This window comes from Salmo salar, chromosome ssa20 (genome assembly GCF_905237065.1).
Source record: "Salmo salar chromosome ssa20, Ssal_v3.1, whole genome shotgun sequence".
Classification (NCBI taxonomy): Eukaryota; Metazoa; Chordata; class Actinopteri; order Salmoniformes; family Salmonidae; genus Salmo; species Salmo salar.
The window spans coordinates 65,902,794-65,916,882 of NC_059461.1; the positions used below are offsets into that span (position 1 = coordinate 65,902,794).

The following is a 14,089-nucleotide window of genomic DNA, read 5'->3' on the forward strand; positions in this document are numbered from 1 at the left end:
TTTGATTTTGGATTGGAGATGTTTAATATGAGTCTGGAAGGAGAGTTTACAGTATAACCAGACACCTAGGTATTTATAGTTGTCCACATATTCTAGGTCGGAATCGTCCAGGGTGGTGATGCTAGTCGGGCGGGCAGGTGCGGGCAGCGAACGGTTGAAAAGCATGCATTTGGTTTTACTAGCGTTTAAGAGCAGTTGGAGGCCACGGAAGGAGTGTTGTATGGCATTGAAGCTCGTTTGGAGGTTTGTTAGCACAGTGTCCAAGGAAGGGCCAGAAGTATACAGAATGGTGTTGTCTGCGTAGAGGTGGATCAGGGAATCGCCCGCAGCAAGAGCGACATCATTGATATATACAGAGAAAAGAGTCGGCCCGAGAATTGAACCCTGTGGTACCCCCATAGAGACTGCCATTGGTCCGGACAACATGCCCTCCGATTTGACACACTGAACTCAGTCTGCAAAGTAGTTGGTGAACCAGGCGAGGCAGTCATTAGAAAAACCAAGGCTATTGAGTCTGCCGATAACAATACGGTGATTGACAGAGTCGAAAGCCTTGGCCAGGTCGATGAAGACGGCTGCACAGTACTGTCTTTTATCGATGGCGGTTATGATATCGTTTAGAACCTTGAGCATGGCTGATGTGCACCCGTGACCGGCTTGGAAACCGGATTGCACAGCGGAGAAGGGCACGGTGGGATTCGAAATGGTCAGTGATCTGTTTATTAACTTGGCTTTTGAAGACTTTAGATAGGCAGGGCAGGATGGAAATAGGTCTGTAACAGTTTGGGTCTAGGGTGTCACCCCCTTTGAAGAGGGAGATGACCGCGGCAGCTTTCCAATCTTTAGGGATCTCGGACGACACAAAAGAGAGGTTGAACAGGCTGGTAATAGGGGTTGCAACAATGGCGGCGGATAGTTTTAGAAAGAGAGGGTCCAGATTGTCTAGCCCAGCTGATTTGTACGGGTCCAGGTTTTGCATCTCTTTCGGAACATCTGCTATCTGGATTTGGGTGAAGGAGAAGCTGGGGAGGCTTGGACAAGTAGCTGCGGGGGGGGGCGGAGCTGTTGGCCGGGGTTGGAGTAGCCAAGAGGAAGGCATGGCCAGCCGTTGAGAAATGCTTATTGAAATTTTCGATTACCATGGATTTATCGGTGGTGACTGTGTTGCCTAGCCTCAGTGCAGTGTGCAGCTGGGAGGAGGTGCTCTTGTTCTCCATGGACTTTACAGTGTCCCAAAACTTTTTGGAGTTAGAGCTACAGGATGCTAATTTCTGCTTGAAAAAGCTAGCCTTTGCTTTCCTGACTGACTGCGTGTATTGGTTCCTGACTTCCCTGAACAGTTGCATATCGCGGGGACTTTTCGATGCTATTGCAGTCCGCCACAGGATGTTTTTGTGCTGGTCAAGGGCAGTCAGGTCTGGAGTGAACCAAGGGCTATATCTGTTCTTAGTTCTGCATTTTTTGAACAGGCATGCTTATCTAAGATGGTGAGGAAATTACTGTTAAAGAATGACCAGGCATCCTCGACTGACGGGATGAGGTCAATATCCTTCCAGGATACCCGGGCCAGGTTGATTAGAAAGGCCTGCTCGCAGAAGTGTTTTAGGGAGCGTTTGGCAGTGATGAGGGGTGGTCGTTTGACCGCAGACCCATAGCGGTTACAGGCAATGAGGCAGTGATCGCTGAGTTCCTGATTGAAAACAGCAGAGGTGTATTTGGAGGGCAAGTTGGTCAGGATAATGTCTATGAGGGTGCCCATGTTTACGGATTTAGGGTTGTACCTGGTGGGTTCCTTGATGATTTGTGTGATATTGAGGGCATCTAGCTTAGATTGTAGGACTGCCGGGGTGTTAAGTATATCCCAGTTTAGGTCACCTAACAGAATAAACTCTGAGGCTAGATGGGGGGGCGATCAATTTTTGGAAAGATTCATTTTTAAAATTAGAAGTTCGAACTGTTTGGGTATAGACCTGGAAAGTATGACGGAACTTTGCAGGCTATCTCTGCAGTAGATTGCAACTCCTCCCCCTTTGGCAGTTCTATCTTGACGGAAAAAGTTGTAGTTGGGTATGGAAATCTCCAAATTTTTGGTGGCCTTCCTAAGCCAGGATTCAGACACAGCAAGGACATCAGGGTTGGCGGAGTGTGCTAAAGCAGTGAGTAAAACAAACTTAGGGAGGAGGCTTCTGATGTTGACATGCATGAAACCAAGGCTTTTTCGATCACAGAAGTCAACAAATGAGGGTGCCTGGGGACACGCAGGGCCTGGGTTTACCTCCACATTACCCAAGGAAATGAGGAGGAGTAGGATGAGGGTACGGCTAAAGGCTATCAAAACTGGTCGCCTAGAGCGTTGGGGACAAAGAATAAAAGGAGCAGATTTCTGGGCGTGGTAGAATAGATTCAGGGCATAATGTGCAGACAGGGGTATGGTGGGGTGCGGGTACAGCGGAGGTAAGCCCAGGCACTGAGTGATGATAAGAGAGGTTGTATCTCTGGACATGCTGGTTATAATGGATGAGGTCACCACATGTGTGGGAGGTGGGACAAAGGAGGTATCAGAGGTATGATGAGTGGAACTAGGGGTTCCATTGTAAACTAAAACAATGATAACTAACCTAAACAACAGTATACAAGGCATATTGACATTTGAGAGAGACATACAGCGAGGCATAAAGTAATCACAGGTGAACATTGGGAGAGCTAACTAAACAACGGGTGAGTCAACAACAGCTGATCAGCTAAAACAACAACAACAGGTAAAATGTCAATGACTGGGCAGAGAGGGTCGGTTAACTACACACAGAGCCTGAGTTCGAGGCAGGGGCCGACAGATAAACAAAAAATAAACAGAATGGAGTACCGTGATTAATGGACAGTCCAGCAGGCATCAGCTATGTAGCCAAGTGATCATAGGGTCCAGGGGGCAGCAATAGATGGAACAGGGAAGCCGCGGAATAGTCGCTACTACGCTAGCACGCGGGAGACACAGCGTTTAAAGTTTGTAGCATGGGGCTAGTAGAAGTGTCTGCGCCGACATCCGACGGAGGCCGGTTGAAGGCACAGCTGATGGAGTATTCGTCGGCAGACCAGTCATGGTGGTGCGGCGGGGCGCCGTGTCGACAAGGATCCAAGCCAGATGGCAAAAGAGGTATTGTAGTTGTAGTAATTTAGTTTGCTAGCCGGGAGATGCGCCTGGATCACGGCTAACTGGTGTTAGCTTCGGGGCAGGGGCATTAGCCACTATAGCCACTCGGTAGCAGCGGTGATCTGGTGCCAAGGTCCAGAGCTTACGGCGAGGATCCGGTGGAGTAGTGGGTTCTAGCCGTGTTTGGGTGGAGTCCGGGTTAACAACTGAGTAGGCCGGGAGGTTGGCCTCAGGGATAGCTTCGGTACTAGGTAACTCGGTGGGTGCTAGCTAGCTGTGAAGATCAGGAGTAATGATCCTGGGATTACAGCAGGAATCCGGCGTTGTAGTGGAGAGACAGTCCGATACTGATAGGCTGGCGAGTATTATCCAGGCTAAAAAAAGGGCTGGTATCTGTGCAGAAGGGTAAAGGCCGCTAGCAGTGGCTAACAATGACTAAATAGCTTGTAGCTGGTTAGCTTCTGATGGCTAGGTGGTTCTTGCTATAAGGTCTAAAAATTTAAAAATAATAGTGGTTCCGTATCACATTGGGTGAGGTAGGTTACCGGAAGGTATAACTGAATTAAAATGGAAAAGAGATTGAAAAGAAAATTTGAAATATATACAAAAAAGACTAAAAATACAAAAGTACACGAGAGGACGAACAAAACACGTCTGCACTGCTACGCCATCTTGGGAACTTCTCCTTCTTTCTCTTGGATACCTGTAAGTACCAGATTCTCTCTCATGAATCTAGTCTGTATGTCAAGTAAGGCTTCTCTCAGAATGATGTTCTCCTTTTTAAGTTCATTAACTTCTGTTTCAATCTTATTGACTGTCCCTTTTAACTTGTTTGTGTCTTGTTCCAATGTCGCAGATTTTTCGTCACTCATCTCGAGGCTTGCCTCCAACTCTTTTATATCCTTACTGACTAGTTCAAGTATACCCCGTTTGTCATTTATTGATTTTAACAGATCGGTTTCGACCTTTACCATTCCCGGTGGTGAAAATATTAAATTGTCCGTGTCTGTAGAAGAGTTGCATTTTCGTTTTGAAATAGGTTCCTCTGTCTTACTCTCCATCATGTTAGGGTGTTGCTTGTTTTCGTAATATTTGTTTTCGTAATATTTGTCGATATATTTCTCTAGTCTCATGATTTGTTTTGTGCTGTTATCCAGATTGAAGGTTATTACCCACCAGATTGTGTAGTGCTAATATTTAGTCTAATTTACCGATATTGAATATTACGTTTTTATCTTGAGGTGGCCTACATAGCTGTGTTCAGTCCGCCATCTTGCCACTTCCGCCTCTGAAGGATTAATTTAAACTTCAATTTAGTCCTAGAGTAGCTCTAATCCTCCCTCTTGCAATCGGCTTTGTTTAATCCAGAACAGGCTAAATCTACGACTATTTTAAGATAAATCTGTGCAAGTCGCTTTGAGTTAAGACAAATCAAACAGGCATTTTAGTCTGGGACTCACCTTGTGAAGGTGTCGCAGCGGTCCTTTGTGGGAAATTTTGTCATCAAAGTCTGGCATTCTCTGGATTTATGGCGGGAACTCGGGGGGAAAAAACAGCCACTCCGTTGAATAGCAGGCTAACATTAGGGGTTTCTTTGCAACGCCTGCAGTTTGCCACTGATTCCTTCCAAATGACTCATTGTTGAATTTGGATTTCCAACTTGTTGTGTAATCTTTGTGTCCATGGCCGATGAGCACCGATACGTTTTATCTATAATTTCTATAATTTCTTCATATGACAAGGATTTAAAAGGATTGTCGACTTGATGATGACTGCTAGCTAAGATTTTGAAAGTAAGATGTTGACACGATCAGTCCAATCAAAGCTACTGTAGATATAATGTGATTTGATGTCATTCTGTGGCCAATGACCTTGAGCTTTCTTGGATGGGCACTTCTAATATAACTCTATGGCAGAATCCAAGGGGCAAACATTTTTGAGCTCTAACCTTAGAAATTAGGGATGACTACTTTCCCATGAGTGACAGAAAACTGAACCAATCATGACAGAAAAGTGAGCAAATCAGGCGCAACGCTCTGTATTTTCTGCTGGCTAGCCCCACCACCACAGAAAGCACTGAGCTAGGCTGAAACACCTGCATTTTGGAGCTGCCTTGCTCAAGAAATGTCTGTTTTTTTATTACATTGTTTGCAAACTGATATGTGACACGTATTAATGCCAAAATAACAAGCAAAACAGGCAAGCCCCCCCTAAAAGCGTGGTGCTCAAAACAGGTGAATGACGTGTCGCCACTGATCAAATACAAAGACAGCATTGCCACCAGTATATTACTATTTCATTCATTTCAGTTTGCACTTGAATTCCAATGCATGGTTTTATATGCTCCTCACGTACTCCTCACCTATAGACACACTTAGTTGGGTTTTGAAGAGGTTGACTGATACAAGGTCTTGTAAATGTCCTTATCTTCCCTATCTCCATTAGGATTGAAGCCTCGTTTTTCTGGCAGCTTAACATCTTAATGTGATTCAAAGACCTACATTCTACACTGGAGTTGCCTTGGCAACAAAGTTTTTTTTTTTCTTCACCGGAGATGCTGAGAGATCAATAGAGTATCCGCGACGGTGATGGCAGGAAACGCTAGAGCACAGATGGTCCTCAGAGAAACCATGAGCTCTGTGGCCTAGTTACCATTTGAATGCTTACACAATTATTGGAGAACAATATTCTACCTAACAGTATATGAGACAAAGTTTTTTTTGCAGTGATGAAACATATTTCCAGCCCAACCAAGAACACATTGTGTAAGACTTTTGTTGTATAAAATAAGATTAGTTTAGCTATAACCTACTTCATTAATGTTATCTCCCCAGCTTCTAAAAAAAGGTCACATTGGGAGAATTCATTTACACAAGCCAGGCATAGTGTGCTGCCATCAATAAAGGGGCTTTTCTATATAAATGGATTCTATCTGGAGTTTAGAAAGAAATTCTGTCTCATAGAAGAACCCCCACCCCCACCCCCCCTCCCCCCATGTGACATTCCCTGATTGTGAAGAACAGATTTGACCTCAATGTAAATTTACTTCTAGGATATATACACATAGGAATAAAATAGGAATACAATTGTTGTAGTCAAACTTAGTAGATATTGTTAATATTCTGCTCTCTATATCTTGAGTTTCATTGAACAAAAAGTTGAATATCTGTTTTCTCAATACAGTACAACAATCAAAAGATTCATCTCATATGGTATGAATCACTTGATGTGTGATATACACTGCTCAAAAAAATAAAGGGAACACTTAAACAACACAATGTAACTCCAAGTCAGTCACACTTCTGTGAAATCAAACTGTCCACTTAGGAAGCAACACTGATTGACAATACATTTCACATGCTGTTGTGCAAATGGAATAGACAACAGGTGGAAATTATAGGCAATTAGCAAGACACCCCCAATAAAGGAGGTGTTCTGCAGGTGGGGACCACAGACCACTTCTCAGTTCCTATGCTTCCTGGCTGATGTTTTGGTCACTTTTGAATGCTGGCGCTGCTTTCACTCTAGTGGTAGCATGAGACGGAGTCTACAACCCACACAAGTGGCTCAGGTAGTGCAGCTCATCCAGGATGGCACATCAATGCGAGCTGTGGCAAGAAGGCTTGCTGTGTCTGTTAGCGTAGTGTCCAGAGCATGGAGGTGCTACCAGGAGACAGGCCAGTACATCAGGAGACATGGAGGAGGCCGTAGGAGGGCAACAACCCAGCAGCGGGACCGCTACCTCCGCCTTTGTGCAAGGAGGAGCAGGAGAAGCACTGCCAGAGCCCTGCAAAATGACCTCCAGCAGGCCACAAATGTGTATGTGTCTGCTCAAACGGTCAGAAACAGACTCCATGAGGGTGGTATGAGGGCCCGACATCCACAGGTGGGGGTTGTGCTTACAGCCCAACACCGTGCAGGACGTTTGGCATTTGCCAGAAAACACCAAGATTGGCAAATTCGCCACTGGCGCCCTGTGCTCTTCACAGATTAAAGCAGGTTCACACTGAGCACGTGACAGACGTGACAGAGTCTGGAGACGCCGTGGAGAACGTTCTGCTGCCTGCAACATCCTCCAGCATGACCGGTTTGGCGGTGGGTCAGTCATGGTGTGGGGTGGCATTTCTTTGGAGGGCCGCACAGCCCTCCATGTGCTCGCCAGAAGTAGCCTGACTGCCATTAGGTACCGAGATGAGATCCTCAGACCCCTTGTGAGACCATATGCTGGTGCGGTTGGCCCTGGGTTTCTCCTAATGCAAGACAATGCTAGACCTCATGTGGCTGGAGTGTGTCAGCAGTTCCTGCAAGAGGAAGGCATTGATGCTATGGACTGGCCCGCCCGTTCCCCAGACCTGAATCCAATTGAGCACATCTGGGACATCATGTCTCGCTCCATCCACCAACGCCACGTTGCACCACAGACTGTCCAGGAGTTGGCGGATGCTTTAGTCCAGGTCTGGGAGGAGATCCCTCAGGAGACCATCCGCCACCTCATCAGGAGAATGCCCAGGCGTTGTAGGGAGGTCATACAGGCACGAGGAGGCCACACACACTTCTGAGCCTCATTTTGACTTGTTTTAAGGACATTACATCAAAGTTGGATCAACCTGTAGTGTGGTTTTCCACTTTAATTTTGAGTGTGACTCCAAATCCAGACCTCCATGGGTTGATAAATTGGATTTCCATTGATTATTTTTGTGTGATTTTGTTGTCAGCACATTGAACTATGTAAAGAAAAAAGTATTTAATAAGATTATATCTTTCATTCAGATCTAGGATGTGTTGTTTAAGTGTTCCCTTTATTTTTTTGAGCAGTATATGATAAAGAAATGGAAAGAACATCTGATCCACAGGAAAAGATGAATGGCAAACTAAAGACAAATCAAAAGCCTGGCAGTCTAGACAAGTAGACAGTTGTTATTTTCAAAACACATAGCCAGGAATGATTGGTTACCTGTGGAGAACAGTCAGTTATCATCATATCCCTGAATGGGCTCCATCTGTGATAAACATCAAGGGTTAAATGCATAAGCAACAAAGATTGATGCCGAAAATAGGAAAAACTACTGCATGGCAATATGGCAGCCATCATGAAAGAATGGGATTCCATTGGGATTTGGTGGTTATTACACCCAAGGTTCTCTTTTTGCACCTGTCACTTATGCTCTCACAGAGCTGGAATCAATAGCACTAAATGGGGATCAGAGAATCTGAAGATCAGCCTCAACACCTAAGAACCATCTAATAATACCTCCAACTGATGGATTTAGAACCAAGGTCTCTCATCTCACTTTTCACCTTCATGTTTTGTTGCTATGATTTACTTGACAAACTCATGTCTAATTCTGCAGCACATTTCTGAAGCATGAAGAGTGAAGGGAGCATGAAAAGGTCATATAAATCCTTAAGCAGTGCTGACAAGCACCCTTTCTCCCCTTAATTCCCTACACTGTTGTGAAGTTCAGAGCAAGAAAAACACACAAACCATATGGTATGACAGGGAAATTGATGACATATTAGCTCCATGTAAAAACGACACTGTTATTATTCAAATGTGTAAGGGATCGACATTTATGCAGCGGTCTGCTGGCATATTATCCAGTTTGTGTTTGTTTTGCTGGCGATTCTGTGTTTTTTTTACTGGAATAATGGGTGGGCTGGGGTTCAGACTTCTATCATCTCACAACAACCTCTAACATGTCTTACATGTCTCTCTGGTGATCGGTACCCTACTAGCAGTTTCCATCATCTTGGTTGATGACTCCATTTGTGTAACATCTGTTCATTATAAATTATATGATTTTAAACCCCCCCAAATATACCAGTTTTAACGTATCTCTGCCATTTCTCTCTCTATCTCTATCTTTATCTGTTCCAGGATCTGGAAGTTGACAGACAGACAGACAGACAGACCATGGAGCGGCTGGTTGTGTGTATGCTGCTGTGTGTACTTCTGTGTGCGGTGCTGGTGAAGGGCTACAACTGCCCTGGCCGCTGCATCTGCCAGCACCTCTCCCCCACTCTGACTCTGCTCTGTGCTAAGACCGGTCTGCTGTTTGTGCCCCCAACCATCGACCGCAAGACCGTGGAGCTGCGCCTCACAGACAACTTCATCACCATCATCCGCAGGAAAGACTTTTTCAACATGACCAGCCTGGTCCACCTCACCCTGTCCCGTAACACCATCAGCCAGATCACACCCCACGCCTTCCTGGGCCTGCGCTCCCTACGAGCCCTCCACATGGACGGCAACCGCCTCAGTGTCATCAAGAGCGACCACTTCAAAGGCCTGATCAACCTCCGCCACCTCATACTGGGGAACAACCAGATCCACCACGTGGCCCCTACCTCCTTTGATGAGTTTGTGTCGACCATCGAGGACCTGGATCTGTCCAACAACAACCTGAGGACCCTGCCCTGGGAGGAGATAGGCAGGATGAGCCACATCAACATCCTCACCCTTGATCACAACCTGATCGATCACATCGGAGCTGGGACTTTCACGCTCCTCACCAAGCTGGTTCGTCTGGATATGACCTCCAACCGGCTGCAGAAGCTACCTCCAGACAGCCTGTTTCAGCACGCCCAGGTGCTGTCAGACGCCAAGGGCTCCAACCCATCCTCCCTGGCAGTGAGCTTTGGAGGGAACCCTCTCCACTGTAACTGTGAGCTGCTGTGGCTCCGCAGACTGACGCGGCACGACGACCTGGAGACATGCGCATCTCCGGAGCACCTCATGGACAAGTACTTCTGGTCCATCCAGGAGGAGGAATTCATCTGTGAGCCCCCGCTCATCACCAAGAACCTATCCACCAAGCCCTACGTCATGGAGGGCCAGGGGGTCACCCTCAAGTGCAAGGCCATGGGAGACCCAGACCCGGCCATCCACTGGCGCTTCCCCGATGGCAAGCTGGTGCATAACAACTCCCGCACCATCCTGTATGACAACGGTACCTTGGACATCCTCATCACCACCCTGAAGGACAGCGGTGCCTTCAACTGTGTGGCCTCCAATGCTGCCGGCATCGCCACAGCTGCCGTGGAGATCAACATGATCCCTCTGCCCCTGTTTGTCAACAACACATTGCACCACATGCGCGAGGCCGATCGGGGCCTCTCTGACATCACCACCTCCTCCAAGTCAGGCAACGACACCAAAGGCCATGACAAGCACCAGGACAGGAGGGTGGTGGTGGTCGAGCTGACCTCCTCCTCGGCTGTGATTCGCTGGCCCTCCGAGCGCCACATCCCAGGCATCAGGATGTACCAGATTCAGTACAACAGCACTGCAGACGACACACTGGTTTACAGGTAAGCCATGTAGGGGCTGGTGCTGGAGGAATGGGAGCACTAGGGCTGGAGCTGGTGGAAACGGGGTTTAGTGAAGCAGCTACTCCTCCTGGGGTCCACATAAAACTTACAAATACATGACAAAGTACAGAACAGTTATAGACAAGGACATTTAATTCAACAAAAAAATGGGGTGCTGGTGGGGATGAGGCTGCGGTGGGGTGGGGGTCTGAACCAGCTCTGGAGACGGTCTGAGCCATCTGGAATGCCCATCTGCTGAATGGCATGACAGTCCATTATAATACATCCATAACTCCTGAGCTGAATAGGTGCTGTATGATTAACTATGTCACTACATTTAAGTATGTGCAAAATGTATTATGGTTTTGGGATAAAAGGGGGTATAAACAAACCATATGTTGATTTCAATTGATAAAAATGCATAGTATGATTTTACATTTCCAGTTTATTAGCTCTAAGCCTATGAGAAAACAAAGATTACACGGTTAAGACATATTACTTGACCTTTAGAGTGTAATTATAAACTGGGTGGTACAAGCCCTGAATGCTGATTGGCTGACACGGGTATGACAAAACATTTATTTTTACTGCTCTAATTACATTGGTAACCAGTTTATAATAGCAATAAGGCACCTCTAGGGTTTGTGGTATATGGCCAATATACGGCTAAGGGCTGGTTCCAGGCACTCCGCGTTGCGCCTTTTTTAAGAACAGCCCTTTACCATACCCCCTCAGGCCTTATTGCTTAAATATACCCTTTTGTCTCAATATTATCCAGGTTCAGCAGGCACTATCACGTCCCAGTCCTTAACCCCAACCCAACAATAACCCCTTCCCTTAACATAATCCCAATAGCACATAATTGTGCCTAGGACACCCGTGAGTCAGATTCTGGGACATGAGCATGCTAACTTCTGCAGATAGTAATTCAAATGTGAGAAGCCTCTTATCAGTGGAACATTAGGGGAATCCTGTTTAATATGATAGATATTACAACATGTAATTTATTTCACATTGATGAATGACTCATGTCTACTCCTATTATATTATTAATTTCAGTCCATCTTAAAAGAGAAATTCAGTGTATTCGGAAAGTATTCAGACCCCTTGACTTTTTCCACATTTGTTTCCGTTACATCCTTATTCTAAAATGTATTAAATAGTTTTTTTCCCTCATCAATCTACACACAATACCCCATAATGACAAAGCAAAAACAGGTTAAAGAAATATCATATTTGCATAAGTATTCAGACCCTTTACTCAGTACTTTGTTGAAGTACCTTTTATCAGCAATTACAGCCTGTAATCGCTGCCAAAGGTGCTTCAACAAAGTACTGAATAAAGGGTCTGAATACTTATGTAAATGTGATATTTCTTTAAACCCGGATTTGAACCCGATCCAACATCTCTGGAGAGACCTGAAAATAGCTGTGTAGCGACACTCCCCATCCACCAGAGCTTGAGAGGATCTGCAGAGAAGAATGGGGAAAAACTCTCCAAATACAGGTGTGCCAAACTTGAGGCGTCATACCCAATAAGACTCGAGGCTGTAGTTTACATGGATCGGGTTCAAATCCGGGCCCTGGCTGTGCCACTTAAGGACATTCAGAGACTTGTCCCGAAGCCACTCCTGCGTTGTCTTTGCTATGTGCTTAGGGTTGTTGTCCTGTTGGAAGGTGAATCTTCATCCTGGGTGCTCTGGAGCAGGTTTTCATCAAGGATCTCTCTGTACTTTGCTCCGTTCATGTTTCCCTCAATCCTTACTAGTCTCCCAGTCTCGCCGCTGAAAAATATCCCCACAGCATGATACTGCCACCACCATGCTTCACCGTAGGGATGGTGCCAGGTTTCCTCCAGATGTGACGCTTAGCATTTGGGGGCCAAAGAGTTCAATATTGGTTTCATCAGACCAGAGAATCTTTCTCATGGTCTGAGAGTCCTGTAGGTGCCTTTTGGCAAACTCCAAGCGGGCTGTCATGTGCCTTTTACTGAGGAGTGGCTTCCGTCTGGCCACTCAACCATAAAGGCCTGATTGGTTGAGTGCTGCAGAGATGATTGTCCTTCTGTAAGGTTCTCCTATCTCCACAGAGGAACTCTGGAGCTCTGTCAGAGTGACCATCGGGTTCTTGGTCACCTCCCTGACCAAGGCCCTTCTCCCACGATTGCTCAGTTTGGCCGGGCAGCCAGCTCCAGGAAGAGTCTTGGGGGTTCAAAACTTCTTCAATTTAAGAATGATGGAGGCCACTGTGTTCTTGGGGACCTTCCCCAGATCTGTGCCTCGACTCAATCCTGTCTTGGAGCTCCACGAGCAATTCCTTCAACCTCATGGCTTGGTTTTTGCTCTGACATGCACTGTCAACTGTGGGACCTTATATAGACAGGTGTGTGCCTTTCCAAATCATGTCCAATCAATTGAATTTACGACAGTTGGACTCCAATCCAGTTGTCGAAATATCTCAAGGATGATCAATGGAAACAGGATGCACCTGAGCCCAATTTCGGCTCTCATAGCAAAGGCCCTGAATACTTATGTAAATAAGATATCTGTTTTTTATTTGTAACACATTTGCAAACATTTCTAAAAACCTGTTTTCACTTTGTTACTATGAGGTATTGTGTGTAGATTAATGAGGATTTTTATTTATTTAATCAATTTTATAATAAGGCTGTAACCAAACAAATTGTAGAAAAAGGGATGGGGTCTGAATACTTTCCGATTGCACTGTATGTGCTAACACTTCCATTTTGTATTACTCATTCAAATACCCTTATTGAATTGAGAGTACTTAGGTCTATTGGATGTGTGTGTATTTGACCCAGTGTGCACCACCACTACCGGGGCACAAATTAAAACAGTGTACTGGAAAGTTTTATCAAGGCATCATAAGGTCAAGTTTAAAGCTGTTGTTGTTGGTTGACTTTAGCTAATTAAATCAGAAACGATAAAAATAGCATTCTCCTGTATAATGTTCTCCCCTGTGTTTAAACAGTGACCTGTGTGTTGTTTAGTCTTCAGGTGATATATTATTACCTACAAGTGACAACCATCAAAGTGTTCCTTGAGGGGAAAATTGTCATGTTTCTAATTATATTAACACAGATGTCGGCCTAAAGCCAATGTCTTTCTCCTTCATGTTCACAGACAATGTGTTTATTTCACACAACATCAAACTTTGGCATTTGGCCAGAAGCCTGCATTGTCCTTCCCTGAAGATGTTGTGACATATAGTGTATATATAGTGATGGCTTGTTTGTCACCTTGCTGTTTAATTTTTGCAATCATAGTATACATAAAATGCTGGGGGAGATATTTTGCACTGTCACCCTGTAACATTGCCTAGAAGTCAAGTGTCAGCACTGTTGTCTTTACTTGGGCCCCAAATATATGGGAGATATTTAAAGCCTCACTGGAGCTGAAGTGAGTTGGCATGGCTGTCTATTTTCAGTGTTTTTTCAAACAACTTAGTGTCCGGTTAAATCTCACGTGCATGCCGTTAATGGGAATGCAGTGTGACACTGTCTGACACTCTTTTGTTCCATACAGCATATTGGTGGTAACTGAGGGGGGCAGACAAAACTGCCCTGGCAAAGCTAACCTTCACCACTCGTGTGTATTCCTTCCTTTTTTC

At 45.4% G+C, this 14,089-nt stretch overlaps 1 protein-coding gene across 2 annotated transcripts in view; it reads left to right on the forward strand.

The window, feature by feature from the left end:
- The window catches only part of LOC106581158 (leucine-rich repeat and fibronectin type III domain-containing protein 1), a 146,481-nt gene that overhangs the window by 130,550 nt on the left and 1,842 nt on the right, over positions 1 to 14,089 (forward strand). For both annotated transcript variants that reach the window (XM_014163027.2, XM_014163026.2), the window contains exon 4: positions 9,027 to 10,459. In XM_014163027.2, coding sequence (XP_014018502.1) covers positions 9,063 to 10,459 — 1,397 coding nt within the window. In that variant the 5' untranslated portion in view covers positions 9,027 to 9,062. The remainder of the gene's footprint in view (positions 1 to 9,026; positions 10,460 to 14,089) is intronic.